Below are 23,549 nucleotides of genomic sequence, written 5' to 3' on the forward strand. Positions count from 1 at the left end.
ATTGTATGTCATGTTGTCACTTGCGGGCGGAGCACCAAGGCAAATTCCTTGTATGCGAATACTTGGCCAATAAACTTATTCATTCACTCATTCATTCCAAGGAATAAAGTCCTTGTTTGCTCAACCTTTCCCTATAGCTCAAGCCCTTGACTCCTGGCAATATCCTCGTCATGGGCCTGTCCCACAGGCGACTGCCACAACATTTTCAACATGTTGAACATTTTTCAGCGACAGTGGCGACATCTTTTGCTGTCGTAGGTGATGTCGTAGGTGAATTCCATTAAAATTAATCCCTGGCAGTCGCCTAAAGAGTCGCCTAAGTGGGACAGGCCCATAAATCTCTGCACCCTTTCCATCTTTCCTACAACAGGGTGACCAAAACTGAACACAAAACACATAATGTGGCTTCACATAAGACTTGTACAACTGTAACATAACCTCCCAACTTCCATACTCAATACTGACTGATGAAGGCCGATGTGCTGGAAGCTTTCTTGGCCACTCTACCTATCTGTGACGCCACTTTCAAGGATCTAAATACCTACAATGCTGGATGACTCTGCTCCAAAACAATCCCAGAGCCCTACCATTCACAGTGTTTGTCCTGCCCTGGTTAAACTTCCAAAAATGCAACACCCTGCACTTCTCAGTATTAAGCTTCATCAAACATTCCTGAGCCAACCTGCCCAACCGATTAAGATCCTGCTGCAATTTTTGGCTACCCTCTTTGCTATCTACAATACCAACCACCTTAGTGTCATCTGCAAACTTAGTAATCATGCCATGTACATTCTCCTCCAAATCATTGATATAGATGACAAACAGCAATGGGCCCAGCACCAAATCTTGAGGCACATCACTAGTCACCATTAGTATGTTGTATTATAAGACTACAGATGATCTGGCAAATAAACAAGTTTATTTTGGCAAATACACCTCACTAGGACATTTGTCCGGTTCTTCACTATAGTACATTAAGAGAATGGGGTGGAAGATTGCAACCTTCACGTGGTCCGCCCTGTTTCGACTAATGCAATCAACTCGACGTGCACAAACGGAAGATCAAATAGAACAAGTTGTCCAACAACTTTAGGCTGTGCACGCCACACGAAAGAAGAAGATTAAGAGAATGACCGAGGGTTCATCCAACGAGGCCATATGGTTTGAACGTAGGCTGGGAAGATGGTTGTGGGAAAAACAACATCTAACAAGTGGGAAGATAGACACAAATAGTTGGAGTAACTCAGCGGGACAGGTAGCATCTCTGGAGAGAAGAGAGACACTTCTTCAGACTGATCAGTCTTCCTCAAGGGTCTAGACCAGACACGTCCCATTCCTTCTCTCCAGAAATGCTGCCTGTCCTGCTGAGTTAGTCCAGCATTTTTTGTCTATCTTCGGTTTAAACCAGCATCTGCAGTTCCTTCCTACACAATGAAAGTTGAGGGACAGCATGTAAAACGAAGAGCAAAAGTAAAAGGTGCCAGGTTTGACAACTTTGTATGATAAAAGTTATTGATGATCTGATCAGGAAGAAAATGGAAGCATGTGAGAGATATAGCCAACAACAATAAGTGAGACCCTCGAGGAACAATAGAGGTTAAGAGGGCAAAACAAGGTCATAAACCATCCTTGGCAAGAAGGCTTAAGGGGATCCCCAGGGTATTCTACACAAATATCAATAATAGGAGAGAGGGCAGCTAGGAATGAAAGGGCCCCTTGAGAGAACATAGCGGCAATAAATCTGTAGAACATCAGTTTAAAGAGATTTGGCACACTACCAAATAGAGTAACAAACTTCTACCGTTTAGTTTTTAGTTTAGAGATACAGCACGGAAACAGGTACTTCGGCCCACCGAGTCCGCACCGATAGGGGAGGAAATCCCGGGGGGCCAGGGGGAAACACCCCCCCCCCCCCCCCCCCCTGTTTTGAGAGGTGGGAGACAACCCCTCCCCCCCATTTTTTGTTATCCGGATTTTAAAACTCGGTGAAATCTCCGCTTTCCGTGAGACAGTGGGGGTGAGACTGCTGATCGAGGGCGATTGGACGAGAGACGTCGGTCAGCAGGCAGTGGGGGAGGAACATGATGATTCAGTACGATGATTGGAGGGAGGAGTTGGTCAGAGGCGGACGTAGGGGGATTGGACGGAGGATAGAGCACGGTGATTGGAGGGATGCGTCCTGGTGGAGCAAAGATCATAGAGCGGAGCTTGAAATGCATGCCCAGGTCTGAGGGTCACAAGCGAAAACCACTCTTGGCAGCCCTGGACACGGACCTGCGCCTCATCCGCAGCCAGGATCGATCCCAGGTCTCCGGCGCTGCAATCGCTGCCGAACCGCCACTGGACCACCCCAGTCCCCACCCGAGTGCCCCCCCTCCCACGCCCGGGGGTGGCCAGAAACGTCGAGAGTCAGACGGTAGCGGCGCCCCCAGACCCACAACCAGCGCAGAGAAGCAGCGCTAATTCCAGCTCAACTCTGCCTATCTCGCCGGGTTAACCTACAGCCCTGCCTGGACTTACGGGAAATATGGCCCAGGCTTACGGTCAGCGCAGAGAAGCAGTGCTAGCTCCACGGCTCCGGGCTGGTGTCCCGTCGGTCCAGGCAGGGCTGTAGGTTAACCCGACGAGACAGGCAGAGTTGAGCTGGAATTAGCACTGCTTCTCTGTGCTGGCTGTGGGCCTGGGGGCACCGCTCCCGTCTGACGTTAGGATTGTTTAAACCTCCAAACACAAAGTGTTGCAGTAACTCAGATGGTCAGGCAGCTTCTCTGGAGTTATAGAATGGGTGACGTTTCGGGTCGGGACCTTTGTTCGAACAGGAGGAAACCTACATGGTCAGAGGGAGAATGGGCAAACTCCACACAGATGGCACCCGAAGTCAGGATTGAACCCGGTCTCTGGCGCTGTGAGGCCGCTCTAGTGGTTGAAGTCTGAAGAAGGGTCCCGACCAGAAACATCACCCATGATTTTTCTCCATATTATTCCACGACACATGCATATAATAATGTAGCAATTCACGCTTTATAAAAGCTGTTCTCGATTGATAGTAATCACATTCAATTTTACAGGTAATTTCTTTGAGTGATCCACAAGACAACACACTTGTGCACAACTAAATCAGAGGACAAACAGGTGATGGGTGCTACTGAAAATTATACCATCAATGATGGTTTCTTCATTGGTTTGTTAGCTTTCTTTTATATGTGCCATTTATAATACTTGCCATTACGTTTTAGCTCTTGAAATAAAATAGCCACCTGGAGTCAATCACGAATAATAGTTTGCTACATTTCAGAAGGAAATCCACCCGAGGAAAAAGCTTCAATGCTTTTATCACAAAGCACCTGCATCTCGACCAGTGGGAGCTGGACTTGATGGGAAATTTAAGGGCCTGTCCCCACGATTTTTTGGCGACTGTCGGCGCCCGTCACTAATTACCGTCCACAGGGCCCACGGCTGAAGCCTCACGTATGTGAGTGTGTTCACGCGCGCGAGGCCACCAAGAAATTGTGTGTCCCCCGGTCCCCCCATGTTTTGATAGCGATTTACGTGCCTGCGCACTGACCAGCGATCCCTGCACACTAACACTATCCTACACACACTAGGAACAATTTACAATTTTACCAAGCCAATTAGCCTACAAACTGCACGTCTTTGGAGTGTGGGAGGCAACAGGAGCACCTGGGGAAAGCCCATGTAGGTCACGGGGAGAATGTACAAACTCTGTCCAGAGAGCACCAATGGTCAGGATCAAACCCGGGTCTCTGGCGCTGTAGGGCAGCAACTCTACCGCTGCAGCACCATGCCGCCCAATCGACTGGTTGCACCAATACCTGGTACTGCAATTCCAATGTACAGGAACGCAAGAAATTGCAGGGTAGTGGTCACAGCCTTGTTTATCACAGGCTCAGTTCTCCCCACCACCAAAAGTACCTGCATGAGGCTCTGCATGGAGATGGTGACCATTATCAATAGGATAATTGCTGGGCCCACTATCTGGACCTTGTTCCCTTCTCATCGTTACCATCGGACAAGAGGTACAGAAGCCTCAAGTCACACACTATCACTCCTGCAGATTCAGGCAGAAGTTCTACAGGGGATATTCACAGAGTAGTTAAATTCAGAGTAGTTGATATCTTTGGGTGGCACGGTGGAGTTATGCCTTACAGCGAATGCAGCGCCGGAGACCCGGGTTCGATCCCGACTACGGATGCTGTCCGTACGGAGTTTGTACGTTCTCCCTTTTGACATGCATGGGTTTTCTCCGAGATCTTCAGTTTCCTCCCACACTCCAAAGCCGTACAGGTTTGTAGATTAATTGGCTTGGTAAAAATTGTCCCTAGTGGGTGTGGGATAGTGTTAATATGTGGGGATCACTGGTCGGCACGGACCCAGTGGGCCGAAGGGCCTGTTTCCACGCTGTATATGAAAACTAAACAATCTGGAACACATTGTCCAGGTAGGTGGTGAAATCAAATACAATTATGATATTTATGGGGTATTTAAACAGGCACTTCCATGGGTAGGGTTAGAAGGATACAGTCCTAATGCAAGCAGCTGGGGTCAGTGTAGATGGTCGGCAAGGATGGTGGACTAAGGAGGTGTAGGAAGGAACTGCAGATGCTGGTTTAAACTGTAGACACAAAAAGCTGGAGTAACTCAGCGAGTCAGACAGCATCTCAAGAGAAAAGAAATAGGTGACATTTCGGGTTGAGACCATTCTTCAGTGTCTATCTTTGGTGGACCTACCAGCTGGTTAATAAGCTGTACGACTTAATGACTACTATATACAGTCAACTGAAACTGCGGGTTTTCTCCAGGTTGCGAATGCTGGACCTGTGGGCAGCCTGTACCTATCGATAGTGCTCGGGAGACCAGCAGGATGGATTTGCCAGCACGGCAAATACAGCACTGAAACAGGCCCTTCGGCCGACCCAGTCCGCACCGACCAGCGATCCCTGCACGTTAACACTATCCTACACTAGGGACAATTTACACATACGCCAATCCAATTAACCTACATAACTATACGTCTTTGGAGTGTGGGAGGAAACCGAAGATCTCGGGGAGAACGTACAAACTCCATACAAACAGCACCCGTAGTCGGGATCGAACCCGGGACTCCGGCGCTGCTAGGCAGCAATTCTACCACTGCGCCACCGTGGAAGCTGTAGGCATCTTGTGCTGTGCACAAACTCAGTTTGTGACTCTGATGGAAGGTTGGGATCAGTCAACCTGTACATGTACATGGGTTTCGGCCCGAAACGTTGCCTATTTCCTTCGCTCCATAGATGCTGCTGCACCCGCTGAGTTTCTCCAGCTTTTTTGTGTACCTGTACATGGTTGTACATGTTTCAACTTCAAGTAGCATAAATAAAACCAAGCAGTCCTTTATACCATAGAGCACCGTCATTGCAGAGTATGGATAAGAATTTTCATGAAACAATATTTTGTGAGGATATCAGATATATTATGGTGAAGGTGTCATTCTGGTTGGAGTCTACCACCAGTGATGTTCAGCAGGGATCTGAACACCAGCAGGGATTACATATACAAAATGTAAATTGTCTGGATACTAGTTTTGGCAGATGACACAGAAATCAGTGGAGTTGCAGACATTGAGGAAGGCTGTCAAAGGATACAACAGGATAAAGATCAGTTATTAATATGGGCAAAAATAAATGGCAGATAGAGTTTAATTCAAGTAAGCGCATGTTGCAATTTGGGAGGTTGAAAGAAAGAGGAAAATATGATGGGGCTGTCCCACTGTACGAGCTCATGCAAGAGCTTTCCCGAGTTTAAAGAAAAATCAAACTCGTGGAAGTACGTAGAATGTACGTAGCGGGTACGTTGGAGCTCGGAACATCTCTTAGCGGCTCGTAACGCTAACGGCAGGTACGCGGGAAACACGGTAAGCTCGGGAAGACTCGTGAAGATTTTTCAACATGTTGAAAAATGTCCACGAGAGCCCCGAATACCTACGAGCGACCATTACGTAAATCTCCGAGTTCGAATCAGGGCAAACTCGGGAGAACTCTTGAATGAACTCATACAATGGGACAGGCCCATAAGGTTAATGCAAGACTCTTAACTGCATTGTTGGAGCCGGATCTGGGTGTCCAAATTATGTAATGCCCTGAAAATAACCACATATTGAGATAGGATGGTATGCTTGTCTTCTGCAGTCGGGGCATCGAGTATAAGGGTCACAAAATCACGTTGCATCTCTGTAAAACCAGTTAGGCCGCATTTGAAACATTGTGTACAGTTCTGCAATCAAAACAAGGAGATTGCAACCTTCACGTGGTCCACCCTGTTTCAACGAATGCAATCAAACTGGCGTGCACAAACAGAAGATCAAACAGAACAAGTTGTCTTACAACTTTAGGCAAGAAGAAGAGGAAGAAAGCAAGGAACCACAAGGAAGACCATATCATCCTAGTCATGATAGGCAATGACAATTAGACTGGTCGCCATCTAAATTGCCCTTTCCTCACGAAACTCAAGTCCAAAAAAAAATAACAGAAATCGTGCAACTACAAAAATCAACGTTGAAGCTCTTAAAATAACAATTTCCACCATCGATAGCTTAGCTTACAGAACATGTCACAGACAACCTGTTAACTCCCACCCAACACCAGTGCCCACAGAGTCCACCACAATAAGCAGCTATAAAGAGACTCAGCTTCCATGTCAGAAAACACCTGGAGCGGTTCGATGGGAATGACTTGGAGAGCCAAGATACAATTAACTGCAAACAGAAACTCTGCCCTGCCGTGAAGAAGAAACATCTCTACAGGCATCATAAGTTTGAAGTTCAACAGAAAACCTGTGGCCTGAATACACAAACAAGAAACTAGGGGCATAAGTAGACTAACTCACCCCTCAAACTGCATGGAAATTGATAAGATCATGGCAGATCCCTTAACAGATCTTAATTCCTCTATTGGGCAAGTGACCCAGAGCTTTGAATGCCCCAATCTTTCAAACATTTATACTCCTTTTTAAATATTTCCTATGACTTTGAAGCCTCACAGCCCTCGGGGGGTACAGATTGGCAGCATTTCAAAGATGGTTGTGTTGTGGGGGGGGGGGGGGGGGGGGGGGGGGGGGGGGGGGGGGGGGGGGAGAGCAGAGCAGAGCTACAGGACTCAGAGGGCGTGAGGTCCTTGAGGTGTCCTTGAGACTTAGGTGTCCTTGAGACTCTTGAAAGGCAGCCATAAATAAAATGTATTACTATTATTATTCATCCAAGACAGATGAGGAAAACCACATTTACTAAATAAAGAGGACATCTTGGGTGTTCATCTTGGGAGCTGATGCAGCAGAGTGAGGAAATGCGAACACGGGATAGTGTATTTGCAAGATGGTTAGGAAAGGTTGAGTGATACGAGTAAAACACTGAGAAATGGGGCTAACTTAGATGGTGCATCTTTGTCAACCTGGATTAGCTGCACCAAAGGACTTGTTTCAATGCTATGACATTAGTTTGGTCACAACTGGACTATAGTGTGCAATATTGGTTACCACACAATTACATTTGCCTATGTGGAAAAATTACGTAAGCACCCAAGTTTCATATAACTGCCCTTTTTTATCTTGTATCTTTTATCATTTAAGACTTCCATTAGTGCAAACCTTGCAACGTCTAACCCATAAGGGCGGCACGGTGACACAGCAGTACAGCTACTGCCTTAAAGCGCAAGAGACCGGGGTTCGATCCTGACTACGTGTGCTTGTCTGTACGGAGTTTGTATGTTCTCCTCGTGACCCGCGTGGGTTTTCTCCGAGATCTTCGGTTTCCTCCCACATTCCATATGTACAGGTTTTCGGGTTAATTGGCTTGATGAAAAATGTACAAATTGACCGGTATAAAATTGTCCAACTTCCAGTATAGTCCCTGGTGGACTCTTCGGAAGGCACAAGGTACTCAAAATAAAACCAACCCATTTCCATGGATCTACCATCCATCTCTGACTCAAACAGGCCTCACTCCCCACCAACATCCTCACGACTTTTTACAGGGGCACGGTGGAGTCTATACTCACGTACTGCATAAACACGTGGTACTCCAACTGCAACTGCTCAGACAGGAAGGCTCTGCAGAGGGTCGAGAGGGGAGCAGAGAGGACCATTGGCGTCTCCCTACCCTCGGTACAAGAACTGTTCCAGAGCCGCTGTCTGAAAAAAGCTCTGAGAATAGCTAAGGACAAACTGCACCCCCTCCACACACACTTGGATCTCCTGCCATCAGGCAAGAGATACCATAGCATCAAAGCCAGGACTACCAGACTGCTAAACAGCTTCCTGCCACAGGCTGTGAGGCTGCTAAACAGTCACTCTGTACTCACAGTCACCTGATTCTGCGGCTTTGCACTGACATTTTAATAACTCTGGCACTGGCCACTCAAATCAGCTGCCCTGGACATTTTAATGATTGGTTTTACTGTATTTTAATGTTGCTGTTTTACCTGCTTTTAACTATTTATACTGTTTCATCAGGGACTGGATTGTTTTTTTATTGTTATTATGTGTGAAATGTTTTAAGTTTCATGTGCGATGCTCCGGTATTCCCTGGGAAACGTCTTCTCATTTTGCACTGTGCAACTGTTGCTTTGCAAGATGACAATAAAGGTTGATTTGATTTGATCACATCGTCACTGTAACCTCCACTCAATTTGCCAAAATGTAGTTCAGTCTAGCTCCTGTCCTTGTCACAGTAAAGGAACAGTTCAATAGGCACAAATGAGACATTTGCAGCTTTTGACATACCATCCTATATCTCACACCCAATAATTAGTGGAGGTGACTGTGTGTCAGTGTTCAATGATGTTCATTGATAAATTCCTGCCAAGCTAGTAAGCCATCATCTCTAACAAATGCGAGCCATGTTTACTGCTAAGCAAAACAGAAAATGTTGGAGGAACTTAACGGGTCAGCCAGCATCTGCGGAGAAAATAGACAGATGGTGTTTCAAAGTAGATCCATCTCATTTCACATTTGAATATAGCCAAAATGCTGGAGTAACTCCACGGGACAGGCAGCATATCTGGAGAGAAGAAATTAGTGACATTTCAGGTCGAGACCATTCTTTAGACTGAGAGCCAGAGGAGAGGGAAACTAGAGACGGAAGGGCTGGGTGTTACTCCAGCATTTTGTGTCTATCTTCGGTGTAAACCAACATCTATAGTTCCTTCCTACACATTTCATATTTTGGACATTATTGGAAATATTTCCACCTAATTACATAAGAAGAGAAATAGTTATCATATCAACAAAAACCCAGGCCACTAAACCTATAGAGATAATATCTCAATGACATTTATCTCGGGCAGTTGGGGTTGCAGGTGGATGCAGAGCATTATTAGCAAGGCTGAGAACATTCCTGAGTTCAATAGTCTGGAGGTTGCACCTGACCAGCGGTGATCTACAGGCGGTGACCATCATCAGCCTGGAAAGTGGCCACGTCTACCTGCCTCCCTCCATCCAGGCCCTTTCCCCCCTCCCTCCCCCATCCCTCCCTCCCTACCACCCCTCCCACCCCCCACCCCCTCCCTCTTAAACCCCCAGTCCCTCCCCTCCCAACCCCCTTCCCTCGTCTACTACCCCCCTCCCTCCTCTACCCCCTTTCCCTCTCTACTACCCCCCTTCCCCTCTACTCCCCTACCCCCCCTTCCTCCTCTACCACCCCCCTTCCTCCTCTACTACCCCCTTCCCTCCTCTACCCCCTTTCCTCCCTACCCTACCCCCCTTTCCTCCTCTACTACCCCCCCTCCCTTCCTCTACTACCCCCTTCCTCCTCTACTACCCCCCCCCCCCCCTCCTCTCTACTACCCCCCTTCCTCCTCTACTACCCCCCCTTCCTCCTCTACTACCCCCCTTCCTCCTCTACTACCCCCTTCCTCCTCTCCTCCCCCCTTCCTCCTCTACTACCCCCCCTTCCTCCTCTCCTACCCCCCCCTTCCTCCTCTACTACCCCCCTTCCTCCTCTACTACCCCTTCCTCCCTCTACTACCCCTTCCTCCTCTACTACCCCCTCCTCCTCTACTACCCCCCCCCCCTTACTCCTCCCCCTTCCCCCCCCTTCCTCCTCTACTACCCCCCCTTCCTCCTCTACTACTACCCCCCCCCTCCTCCTCTACTACCCCCCCCTTCCTCCTCTACTACCCCCCCCTTCCTCCTCTACTACCCCCCCCCCTCTACTACCCCCCCTTCCTCCTCTACTACCCTCTCCCTCCCCTCTACCTCCCTCCAACCCCTCCACTCCCTCCCTCCTCTTTAAACCTTCCCCTCTCTCCCCCCTCTACTCCATACAGCCCCCTCCCTGCTCCCTCCACTCCCTCCGTCTACCCCCCGCCTCTCTCCTTCCACCCGCCGCCGACTCACCTCCTTCTGCTCCTCCTCGTCCTCCTGCTGCTGCCGCCGGCGCTGCTGCCGCTGCCCGACCTCCGCGCTCATCTTCAGCGGGGAGAGGCGGCAAACACAGCCGACACTTGCACGGTTTTTGACCGGCCCGAGGCTGCAGGCCGCTCCCCCCCCTCCTCGCTATCCCGGCCCGAGGCTGCAGGCCGCTCCCCCCCCCCCCTCCTCGCTATCCCGGCCCGGGGCCGCAGGCCGCCCCCCCCCTCCTCGCTATCCCGGCCCGAGGCTGCAGGCCGCCCCCCCCCCTCCTCGCTATCCCGGCCCCGAGGCTGCAGGCCGCCCCCCCCCCCCCTCGCTATCCCGGCCCCCGCCCTGCCCGCGACTCCCTCCCCCCCAGCCTCCTCGCTATCCCCGCCCGAGGCTGGAGGGGGCTCCCCCTCGTCTCGCTATCTTTGCCCGAGGCTGCAGGTAGGGAGACCCCCAAAAACCTCCGGCTATCCCGCACCGAGGCTGGTGGGCGCTCCCCCCCTCCTCGGTTTCCCGTCAGGTTTCCTAGTGGGTCCCCCCATTACTCTCTCTTGAAAGCATCATATCCGTTCGAAATGACCTACCCCCTATTCTTAAACTGGCCCCTGGTCTTGGACTCCCCAACATCGGGAACATGTTTCCTGCCTCTGGCGTGTTCAATCCCTTAAACATAGAAACATAGAAATTAGGTGCAGGCCGCTAGGCCCCCCGGCCCTTCGCTATCCCTGCACCGCCCGCGACTCCCTCATGGCTGAGCATCCGCCTGGAGACTGGAGGGGGTAGGCCTTCTCTCTAGTGTCCCCCTGATCGAGGGAGGGAGAGGGCCACAAAACTCCCTCTTAAATAGCCGCACAGAAACCTTGGGGCCTCGCAAACCCTCAGAGGTTTCCGTCAGAGTTCCAGTGGGTTCACCACTTCTCTCTCTTGAAAGCATCATCTCATCCGTTCGAAATGACCTACCCCCTATTCTTAAACTGGCCCCTGGTTTTGGACTCCCCAACATCGGGAACATCTTTGGTGGTGAATCTCTGTCCAACCCCTTGCCACAGAATTTTGTAAGTTTTAGGCCAGTGCCTTGGCTATTTTAAAGGGAGTTAGATGTAAACTTGTGTCTAAAGGGATCTTTCTTATGGACAGTCCTGGCAGGCAGGTACAGGATACTGAGTTGGATGATCAACCGTGATCATATTGAATGGCGGTGCAGGCTCGAAGGGTCCTTCGAATCAGACTCCTGCACCAAATTTCTATGTTTCTATGTTCCCTGTCTCTGGCGTGTTCGATCCCTTAAAATGTTATATGTTTTAATAAAATGCCCTCTCATCCTAAATTCCAGTGTATACAAGCTGAGCTGCTCCATTCTTGATGTGCAGGAGTCACTGTGGTGGATGTTTATGTTAAAATATATTTTGTACATTGTTATTTTTTATGACTATGGCAAATCAAATTCCTCGTATGTTGCACAATATACTTGGATAATAAAGCAAAGTATGAGTATGATTAAGGGGAAGATGAAGGGCAAAGGAAACTGGATGGGAGAACGGTTCTGTTGGCTGTAATGTGGAGGTTGTGGTGGGTGGAACCAGGCAAGATGGGGTGAAAATGGGAGATGCAACACTGGAGGGGGATATGGGAAAGGCAATAAAAATGAGAGGGCCTGAGGTGGATGGGAAGCAGAGAGAAAGGGGAACACAGGAGACAAGGGTTATCTGAAATCGTAAAAAAATTAAATGGGTTTGGTTGAAGTCTACCCAGCAAAATTTGTGGTATAAATTAAAGTGCTGGAGGAACTCAGCAAGACAGGCGGCATCTATGAAGGGAATGAAGAGACGATGATTTGGGTCGGGACCCTTCTTCACACATGTAGTGGAGAGAGAGTTTGCGAATGGTGCCGGGGTAAGTTTGGAACAAGGAATGATCAACAATACCAACAAAAAGGCAGGCATGGTGGGGCCCATGCCGGTTCAGTTTAGTTTATTGTCACGTGTACCGAGGTACAGTGAAAAACGTTTGTTGCATGCTAACCAGTCAGCAGAAAGACAATACTTGATTACAATCCACAGTGATAAGGAATCACGTTGATAAGGAATCACGTTTAGTGCAAGATAAAGCCAATAAAGCCTGATCAAAGATAGTCCAAGGGTCTCCAATAAGGTAGATAGTAGTTCAGGACTGCTCTCTAGTTGTGGTAGGATGGTTCAGTTGTCTGGTAACAGCTGTCCCTGTATCTGGTGGTGTACATTTTCATACTTCGATACCTTTTGCCCGATGGGAGAAGAGGGAGTGGCCAGGGTGCGACTCTGGTTCCAACAGTGGCCTTGCCAATCAATAACCCAAAAAGTGTAATGATTAATGATTCAATTTATTGTCATTGTCAGTGTACAGTACAGAGACAACGAAATGCATTTTTAGCATCTCCCTTGAAAGGGAGACACAGGGCATCGCGGTGTGCCCGCGCCTGCCGCCATAACATTCCATTACAGGCAAAGGTGGGTGAAGTGTCTTGCCCAAGGACACAACGACAGTATGCACTCCAAGCGGGATTTGAACCGGCTACCTTCCGGTCGCCAGCCGAACTCTTAGCCCATTGTGCTATCTGTAAACAAGTTACCCTTGGTCCTGAGGCCTTGCCTCAGAGAGAAGATGGAAAAAAATATGGAGAATGGGAGCAGGATGAGCATTTGGAGGACAGTGTTGTGAGATGGGAGAGAAACTGGGGAGCGATATATTCAGGGTTAGGATATGAAGAAATCTAATTTCCAGATCCAAAATCCACTCCCTTTTGTGACAGAATCTCAGACCTTATTTGTCATAATGTCATTAGTGATCAGAGTAGAATTAGGCCATTTGGCCCATCAAGTCTACTCCGCCATTCAATCATGGCTATTCTATCTCTCCTTCCTAACCCCATTCTCCTGCCTTCTCCCCATAACCCCTGTCACCCATACTAATCAAAGATCTATCTATCTCTAGCTTAAAAATATCCAGTGACTTGGCCTCCACAGCCTTCTGTGGCAGAGAATTCCACAGAATCACCACCCTCTGACTAACGAAATTCCTCTTCATCTCCTTCCTAAAAGAACGTCCTTTAATTCTGATGCTCTGACCTCTAGTCCTCGACTCTCCCATCAGTGGAAACATTCTCTCCACATCCACTCTATCCAAGCTTTTCACTATTTTGTATGTATCAATGAGGTCCCCCCTCTTTCTTGTAAACTCCAGTGAGTACAGGCCCGGTGTCGACAAATGCTCATCATAGGTTAACCTATGTAATTGTTTTAAAATAAAACATATTTCACAAGCCATGCTATAAAATAATCCTTGCATTACATTATAATGTTTCTATATTACAAGTGGTGTAAATCATGACAAAATATTTGGCAAATGAGGAAAGATTATGTATTTTCAAGCAATGTGTTTCTAATAAGATGGCCACCCAGCTTTTAATATTTTTCCCAGCCCTTCTGGGTTATTGAAATTGTCGCTGGCTCGGTTTTAAAAGAAGTTCAAGTTCACATTTATTGTCACATGCACCAATTGGTACAGTGACATTTGAGTTACCATACAGCCATATGAATAAAACGAACATAATACACAATAGAGTTTAACATAAACATCCACCATGGTGGAATCAACATTTCTCACTGTGATGGAAGGCAATAATACCATGACACAAAGTATAAAAGAATGACGAAATATTTAAACATTTAGGCATTATATCATCAATTAAAATTGTAAATTACTGCAGTATCAAAGATAAATCTAGACACTAAACAAATAAAAATATTAAATATTACCCAGAATATCTGTTCAGGGGGCAGTGTCATTTTGACTGTATCCCTGCTATAATAACCACTCATGCAGCATCAAGTAAGGAGTGCCAAAACCTCATCTTCAGATGAGAACACCTATTTCGTGGATGAGATTGTTCGGGTACCTAGTGTGTAATTTCCCTAAATAACTGAGGCCGTGCCAAATTATTATTTGTTAACATCAGGGATGAGATAACTGAAACTTAAATAGACCTGCTTCATCCTGGTGTAATCTCCAGAATTGCAACAAGCAGTTAGTTTGTAGTAGCTTGATTTGAACTTGTGCGTAGCGTAAACTATGAATATGCATAAATCACCAAAGTTGTAATTGGGTGTACCTTGGGTAAACAAGCAATGAATTTCACTGTGCCTTGTCACATGTGACAGTAAAGTATTCAATTATATTACATAAAGTATCCCATTGCTTTCGAATTCCAGTGTAGGTAGCATCTTCAGGATGATGTGCATTTAACTCCCAATTGACCAACATTGATAAGAACTTTACCTAGATTCTACCCATCATGATACCAGCGACCATGGGGCCATTGCTTAAAAATACTTTAAAAAGGACAATGTGAATTGAAGAAAATGATGAGGTGAAGTCCTCTCCTTTGAAATATGCAATTAACCCACAGACATAATTTATATAAGCCAAACACAAAGTGCTGGAGCAACTCAGTGGGTCAGGCATATCTGTTGAGGAAATTGAGAGGCGACGTTTTGGGTTAAGGGCCTGCCCCACGTAGGCTATTTTTCAGCGGACTGCCGGCGACTGTCAAGTGTACGGCACTCCCCTGAAAAACTAGGAACTGGAATGGTGAAGGTGGAACACACACACACTCATTCACACACACACACTCATTCACACACACAGAGACTCATTCACACACACAGAGACTCATTCACGGGGAGAAGGGGTGGGGGGGAGGGGGGAGATAGAGTGGAGACACTTTTAAGAAGCCAGGCAACTTTTAATAAGCCAGATACACAGCTGTGAAGTTCGGCCGACATTTAACATTACCGGTCGGTTATCCTTGGTTCTGAAAACCTGTGCTTACGTTATTTTTTCCCCAATGAGCCAATGAAAATGACCGGTCAGCAAAGGTGATTAATTAAAACTACCTCAACGACCTATAGCTATGTTACGACCCCACTACAACTGCGCCTAAGACGACAAGATTATTTTTCAACATATTGAAAATTTGCGGTGACCAAACTGAGGCCGCGACGAGTTCCCAGAATGGGGGAACTCCTCACAACCATGAAGGAGACTCACCAGAGGGGAGCGCAGAGTCTCCTGCATGCCTTAAAACAGAACATGAGGCGAGCACAGAGTCTCCTGCATGCCTAAGAAGTCGCATAAGTGGGACTTTAGGATCCTTTTTCAGATTGTAGAAGGGCGGAGAAAGGTGGAATAGAGAGGTGGATGCTTGGCACCCCTCACCAGGTACTTTCCCCTACAACCGCAGGAGATGCAACACCTGTCCAATACCTCCTCCCTCGTCTCCGTCCATGGACCCTGACAGTCCTATCAGGTGAGGCAGAGGTTCACTTGCACCCCCTCCAACCTCATCTACTGTATCCACTGTTCCAGGTGTGGACTCCTGTATATTGGCGACACCAAGCGCAGGCTGGACGATCGTTTCGTTGAACACCTCCGCTCAGTCCGCCTAAACCAACTTGATCTCCCGGTTGCTACACTTTAACTCCCCCTCCCATTCCGACATTGACCTTTCTGTCCTGGGCCTTCTCCACTGTTAGACTGATGCCAAATGCAAATTGGAGGAACAACACCTCATATTTCACTTGGGCAGCTTCCAACGCAGTAGTACGAATATTGATTTCTCTAACTTCAAGTAAACGTTATTTTCCCTCTCAATCCCTTCCCCACCCTAGTTCTCCGACTAGTTTTACTGTCCTCCTGATTAATGTTACTGTTTGTGTGCCTCGTTGTCAACTTCCCCTCAGCAAACAATGAACCATTCTACATTTTCCTTGATCAACGTTTGCTTTAATCTGTCATTTTAACACCTTACATTCTCTTTGTCCCCTTCCATATCTCTAGTTTCCCTCTCCCCTGACAGTCTGAAGAAGGATCTTGACCCGAAACGTCACCCATTCCTTTCCAGAGATGCTGCCTGTCCCGCTGAGTTACTCCAGCACTTTGTGTCTATCTTGGGTGCTTGGCATATGGGTGGAGTTAGTGACAAAAGTTAGAGGTGAAAAGGAGCCAAAATGCTCGCCCTGATCCACTGAGTTCTTCACAAGATTTTGCACAAGATTCCAGCATCTGCAGTTCCATGTGTCAAGAGTCAAGTCAAGAAAATGTATCGTCTTGTGTCCCAGATAGGCCAATGAAAGTCCTGCTTGCTGCAGCACGACAGAATATTGTAGACATAAATACAGATCAGATCAGTGTGACCATATACCATAGACTATATATACACACACACATAAATACACAGATAAAGTGCAATAGGCTGTTATAGTTCAGAGTTTGTTTGAAGTTGTGTTTAATAGTCTGATGGCTGTGGGGAAGATGCTGTTCCTGAACCTGGATGTTGCAGATTTCAGGCTCCTGTACCTTCTACCTGATGGCAGTGGGGAGATGAGTGTGTGGCCAGGATGGTGTGGGTCCTTGATGATGTTGGCAGCCTTTTTGAGGCAGTGCCTCGATGGTGGGGAGGTCAGAGCTGATGATGGACTAGGCAGTGTTTACAACTTTTTGCAGTCTTTTCCGCTCCTGGACGCTCAAGTTGCCGTACCAAATTGTGACCGCACAATTTATAAAATCATTTTTTCCCCCATGTAGCTTCAGAAGTCTGACTTTTTATGGAATGTCTTCAGAGCAGAACAACTTCTTTGTGTCCTAATAAATTCAAAACTCTACCCCACCGCAAATCGATGACAATTGACTTATTAGGTTAATTGGGAAAGGGTGTCTGACCTTATTAGAAATAAAATGAACTGGGAAGGACAATCACAAAGGGAGGGGTTTGTATTAATCTGTTGACCTGGGCATTAAATCAAATCAAAACAAAACAGCAAATACTGGAAATCTAAAACAGGAAATGTTGCAATGTTCGTATGCTTTATCTACAGATGCTGCCGAGTCGGATGAATGTTTCCAGCGCTTTATGTCCTGGGTTTGATTCCCTTGTATTGAAAATGAGGTATTTGGGACCAAACCTGGGCAGGCCTTTGCAGAGCAACAGCAGATAAAACACTGTCTGAAGAAGGGTCTCGACCCGAAACTTCACCCATTCCTTCTGTCCAGAGATGCTGCCTGTCCTGCTGAGTTACTCCAGCTTTTTGTATCTATCTTCAGACAAAACACTGAGGTGAGTTGCATAAAGAATCAATTTGGGATTATTACTTGGTAGTCATAATTATAGTTGGCTAAGAGTTAAAAGCCTTGTGAAATTGTTGGAGGACAAAAAGAATGAGATGTTACACTTATCGCTTTACCTCCCCCCTTGACTCCATTCAAGGACCCAAGCAGTGGTTCCAGGTGCGACTGAGGCTCACCTGCATCTCCTCCAACCTCATCTATTGCATCCGCTGCTCTAGATGTCAGCTGATCTACATTGGTGAGACCAAGCGGAGGCTTGGCGATTCGTTTCGCCGAACACCTCCGCTCGGTCTGCATTAACCAACCTGACCCCCCCCCCCCCCCCATCAGTCTGAAGAAGGGTTTTGGCCCGAAACGTTGCCTATTTGCTGCTGCACCCGCTGAGTTTCTCCAGCATTTTAGTGTACCTTCGATTTTCCAGCATCTGCAGTTCCTTCTTAAACAAAAAGAATGTCCAGCTAGGCATGATGCTTAATAGTAATGTGCAATGTTTTATTATGATCTAATGCAACATTGTATGCACACAGTCTCTTGCCCAGAGTAGGTGAATTAATGACCAGAGGACATAGGTTTAAGGTGAAGGGGAAAGGATTTAATAGGAATCTGCAGGGTAACTTTTTCACACAAAGGGTGGTGGGTGTATGGAACAAGCTGTCAGAGGAGGTAGTTGAAGCTGGGACTATCTCAACGTTTAAGAAACAGTTAGACAAGTACTTGGATAGGACAGGTTTGGAGGGATATGGACCAAATGCTGGTCAGTGGGACTAGTGCAGCTGGGACATGTTGGCCGATGTGGGCAAGTTGGGCCGAAGGGCCTGGTTCCACACCGTACCAGCCTATAACTCCATGTATGTGTTTTTGGTAGTTTCATAGTAATAGTTCTTCTCATACTATTTAGCTGTAATGTTAATTCGTTGCAATTAACTTTAAAATATTCGGAATTGTGCAGCTCTGGGAGTCTCAGCTAGCTTTACCTTTACCCCCACACAGACTGGTTCTGGGCAGAGTACAGATAAAAAAGAATCAGGGCAGAATATTCTGAAGAAAGGTCTCGATCTGAAACGTCACCTGGTCCTTCTCCAGAGATGCTGCCTGACCCGCTGAGTTACTCCAGCTTTTTGTGTCTACCATCGATTTTAAACCAGCATCTGCAGTTCTTTCCTATACAGAGAATATTCACATCATGCATTTGCCATTGCAGCACTCTCCTCTGCTCCAGTGAGAAAGACTAACCTCAGAAATGAATAAGCTGCAATGTTATTCAGGTTCACAATGATGGGGAGGAAGGATTAGTGCCCGTTTCCCCAGTGTGCAATACCTTTTCCCAGAACTATTTTGATCATGAAATGTTCAGAGTTTTCTTTAATTCACATTTGCTTTACTTAGCTTCGCATCAATCTTACTCTGACAAACCCAAGCAAGCTAAATTGAGTCATTTTCTTTCTTTGTCTAAGCACCACCTATTGATGACATCAGCCTCAGATGACTATTTTTGGATCTATCTCCTTGCTTTTATGTTAAAGCCTACGCTCCATCACTTCCTCTGTACTGGATATGTCTTTAAATCATACAATCCTGAAATATCTTTGAGTAATCTTGTGTCAGAAAGAACAGCAACTGCTGGTTTAAATCGAAGATCAACACAAAATGCTGGAGTAACTCAGTGGATCACGCAGCATCTCTGGAGAGAAGGAATGTGTGACGTTTCGGGTCGAGACCCTTCTTCACTGATCTTGTATTTAAGTATAACTGGTCCATTCAGATAGCTTGCTTCCACTCCAGTTATAGAGTGGTACTGCGTGGAAACGGGCCCTTCAGCCCACATTGCCCATGCCGACCATCATAACCCATCTACACTCGTCCCACCTGCCTGAATTTGGCCCATATTTTCTACACTTTACCTATCCATGTACCTGTCCAAATGTTTTTTACATGTTGTGATAGTACCTGGCTCATCCAGCTCCTCTGGCAGCTCGTTCCATATACCCACCACCCTTTGTATATAAAAAAAACCCTCTGGTTCCTTCCTCCTCGCCTTAATCCTATGATCTCTGGTTCTCGATTCCCCTACTCTGGGGACTCAGTACATATACTTTTATCTAATCCTCTCATGATCTTGTACACCTCTATAAAAGTGTACAGTCTTAGCCTGTTCAACTTCTCCCTATAGTTCAGGCCGCCAGGCCCTGTCAACATCCTCGTAAACATCTGGGGATGCTGAAGTGTCTAACAAGTGTCCAATGTCTAACAAGTGTCTAAAAATCAATAACCCCACTCTCACCATCGACGGCACCACTGTCTCCCCATCTCCCCAGGCCCGCAACCTTGGCGTGATCTTTGATTCCACCCTCTCCCTTGAGCCTCACATCCGCCATGTCATTAAAACCCCCTTCTTTCATCTCCGCAACATCGCCAAACTCAGACCCTCTCTCACACCTTCTGCTGCTGAAAGACTCATCCATGCCTTCATCTCCTCCCGACTGGACTATTGCAACTCACTTCTCCTTGGCATCAGCTCCACCTACATCAACCGACTCCAACTGGTCCAGAACGCAGCCGCCCGACTCATCACCCACACCAAATCCTGGCATCACATCACTCCAGTCCTCAAACAACATCACTGGCTTCCCATCTCCCACCGGATCACCTACAAAATCCTGGTCCTAACCTACAAAGCCCTCCACCATCTGCCCCCCCCCCCCATATCTCACTGACCTCCTCTCCCCCTACCAACCTTCACGGTCCCTCAGATCCACATCAGCCGGTCTCCTCTCCATCCACAAGTTCAACCTCCGCAATTTTGGGGACAGAGCCTTCTCCAGGGCAGCTCCCAGGCTCTGGAACTCCCTCCCCCAACTGATCTGCAATTCCGTGTCCCTCACCATCTTCCAGTCCTGCCTCAAGACCCATCTCTTCATCTCTGCCTATCCTTAGCCCCACGTCCCCCCTCCCTTTTCATCTGTGCATTAATTGCCTCATATTGTGTTTTGAATTGAATTCTGTCTTTACTTTGTGTACTAGTCATGTCTCCACTATTTATTTCATTCCCCTTACATGTTTTTACTCTACCTGCTAAATTTTTGTAAGGTGTCCTTGAGACTCTTGAAAGGCGCCCATAAATAAAATTTATTATTATTATTATTAACAAGGCCAAAGTGGGATATGTTGATTTTTACCACAGGTTGGACAAGGTGGTTATTAATGGACAGGGCAAGTGGGTAGTTTTGTGCTCCTTACGCTATCTACCTTCTGAATTCCCACAATGCTTGCTCCTGTGTTTCTGAAAAGATTTTGAACGCTCTTCTACGACTTTGAATAGTCATGGGCTCGGGTTTCCCAGAGATTGATGGGGATTGTAGCATTTTTTCAGCGTGGTCTTGAGAACAACCTTGAATCTTTTCCTCTGGTAATTCCACAGATTCACCACCCTCTGGCTAAAGAAATTCCTCCTCCTCTCATTTCTAATGGGCCGGTCTCACTTAGGCGATTTTTCAGGCGACTGCCGGCGACTGTCAAGTCGTAGCAGGTTGCTGAAAAACCGGCGACTGGAACGGCGACTGTCAGAGTGAGACACACACACACATCGCTTCCTTCACCAGTCAGTTATGCAGGCGGGGGACAGGGCAAGTAGGGGGAGCGCTGTCTGAGTGAAATTCACACGGTGCAAAGCCAAGGTGATACAGACACACACCGCGATGAACAGGAAGGTTGGTTCTGTAATTAACGCGGTGAAAGCATAGTGTACGGGAAGGGTCACTTAATTCCTTTAAAAGAGGGGGGTAGACGGGGTGGGGAGTAGGAGTGGAGACAACTTTTAAGAAGCTAGAGATACACGGCTGTGAAGCTCGGCAGACATTAACACTACCGGTCGGTTATCCTTGGTTCTGAAAATGACTGTTTATGTTTACATTTCCCCAGTGCAATTCACCGGTCAGCACCAGTGACAACCTACGACCTCCTGGCAACCCATTACCACTGCACCTACATCACGAGAATTCTCGCTACTCCATGGCATCAAAATTCTAGTGGCCACTAATTTTGTTGAAAAACTAGCGGCGACCAGAATGAAGCCGCGACTAGTTACAACCGCGGGTTGCGGGAACAACTCACCACCATGCAGGCGACACCCCGGCAACCACTGGCGAACATGTGGCGACCTCACAGTCTCCTGTAGTCGATTAAAAAGCCGCCTATGTAGGACAGGCCCATAAAGGAACGGCCTTTTATTCCGAGGTTATGACCTCTGGTCCTAGACTCCCCCACTAGTGGAAACATCCTCTACATTAGGCCTTTCACTATTCGGTAAGTTTCGAGTAAGTAAGGCACAATCTTTATTGTGACAGAGCTCAGACTAGTGAATATTTCAGGAGTCTGGTGCCTGGCATGCCCAACAGAGTGAACTGCGTAATCAAATTATCAATAGACAATAGGTGCAGGAGTAGGCCATTCGGCCCTTCAAGCCAGCACAGCCATTCAATGTGATCATGGCTGATCATCCCCAATCAGTACCCCGTTTCTGCCTTCTCCCCATATCCCCTAACTGCTATTTTTAAGAGCCCTATCTAACTATCTCTTGAAAGCATCCGGAGAACCTGCCTCCACCACCCTCTGAGGCAGAGAATTCCACAGACAATTGGCTTGGGTGATGTTGCTTTGCTTATCCTGCAAGTAGATTTGAATGATTTTGTAACAATATCATTGAAAGTATCCCTCCAGTGCTTTGCAGTGTCTTCTGCAAGTAATCCAGGTCCCAGAAACATATAAAATATTATAGATATCCAGTACACTGTGTTGCGTTTGAGGTCTTGATCATGAAATATTCTTTCCTCTTAAGCTCAATCTAGAGCAGTTTTGGGCACCATATCCGAGGAAGGGTGTGCTGGTGCTGGAGAGGTTCCAGATGAGGTTTACAGGAAATTATTCCATGAATGAGTGGGTTAACATATGCTGAGCTGGAGTTTAGAAGAATGAGGGTGGGGGTGGGGGGGGGGGGGGGGGGGGACTCATCGAAACGTACAGAATAGTGAAAGGCCTAGATAGAGTGGATGTGCAGAGGATGTTTCCACTAATGGGGGAGTCTAGGACCAGAGGTCATAGCCTCAGAATAAAAGGCCGTTCCTTTATGGGCCTGTCCAACATAGGCGGCTTTTTAATCGACTACAGGAGACTATGAGGTTGCCACATGTTCGCCGGTGGTTGCCGGGATGTCGCCTGCATGGTAGGACATGTAGGAAGGAGATGAGAAAGAGGGTGGTGAATCTGTGGTATTCATTGCCACAGAAGGCTGTGGAGACCATCAATGGATATTTTTAAGGCAGAGATAGATTCTTGATTAGTGTGGGTGTCAGGGGTTATGGGGAGAAGGCAGGAGAATGGGGTTAGGAGGGAGAAATAGATCAGCTATGATTGAATGGCGGAGTTGACTTGATGGGCCGAAAGTCCTAATTCTGCTCCTATCACATGACTTTATGAACTTTTGAAAGCTAGCTGGAAAACTTAAGACATGGATACACTTAAGTTCCCCTCAGATAAGATTCTGAACCTTGGGTGGGACACTCTGTGTTGGAGTTGGAGTTAGTTAGTCTTTAGTTGGAGTATGATCATTTTGCATTCTTGTTGGTGAGATGTAGTGTGAAGCTGTTTTAGATAGTGTGTTGTAGGATGGGGTCCAGGAGCCTTGTGTCATGATCAGAATCATTGTTGAGATCTTTTAAGTGTTCCTTCCCGTCCAGTGCAGACTGTTATTCTGTCTTTGATAAATTTATCTCTGTTTTCATCTCTCAGTGGGGGTAGGGCCAAAAATGGCTCGGACAGTGCAGAAGATTGTTCAAGAGTCAAGAGAGTGTTTTATTATGTACCAAAATGAAACTATGAAATTCCTATTTGCAGCATCACAGCAGTTTTTTAAACATGTCACGCAATAGCTAACATAATAAATAAACCAAAAAAAGTTCACATCATTTAAAAAACCCCAACATAGTGCAAAACAAGACAAAGTC

General features: G+C 47.0%; 1 protein-coding gene across 3 annotated transcripts in view; it reads right to left on the reverse strand.

Annotated features, from left to right (window-relative positions):
- tmem192 (transmembrane protein 192) overlaps positions 1-10,569 on the reverse strand; it is a 29,244-nt gene extending 18,675 nt beyond the window's left edge. For 2 of the 3 annotated variants that reach the window (XM_055644952.1, XM_055644942.1), the window contains exon 1: positions 10,387-10,569. In XM_055644952.1, coding sequence (XP_055500927.1) covers positions 10,387-10,458 — 72 coding nt within the window. In that variant the 5' untranslated portion in view covers positions 10,459-10,569. The remainder of the gene's footprint in view (positions 1-10,386) is intronic. The other variant, XM_055644960.1, reaches the window with a different exon arrangement.
- Positions 10,570-23,549: the final 12,980 nt, after the last annotated feature.

Source organism: Leucoraja erinacea, chromosome 1 (assembly GCF_028641065.1).
Source record: "Leucoraja erinacea ecotype New England chromosome 1, Leri_hhj_1, whole genome shotgun sequence".
Lineage (NCBI taxonomy): Eukaryota > Metazoa > Chordata > Chondrichthyes > Rajiformes > Rajidae > Leucoraja > Leucoraja erinaceus.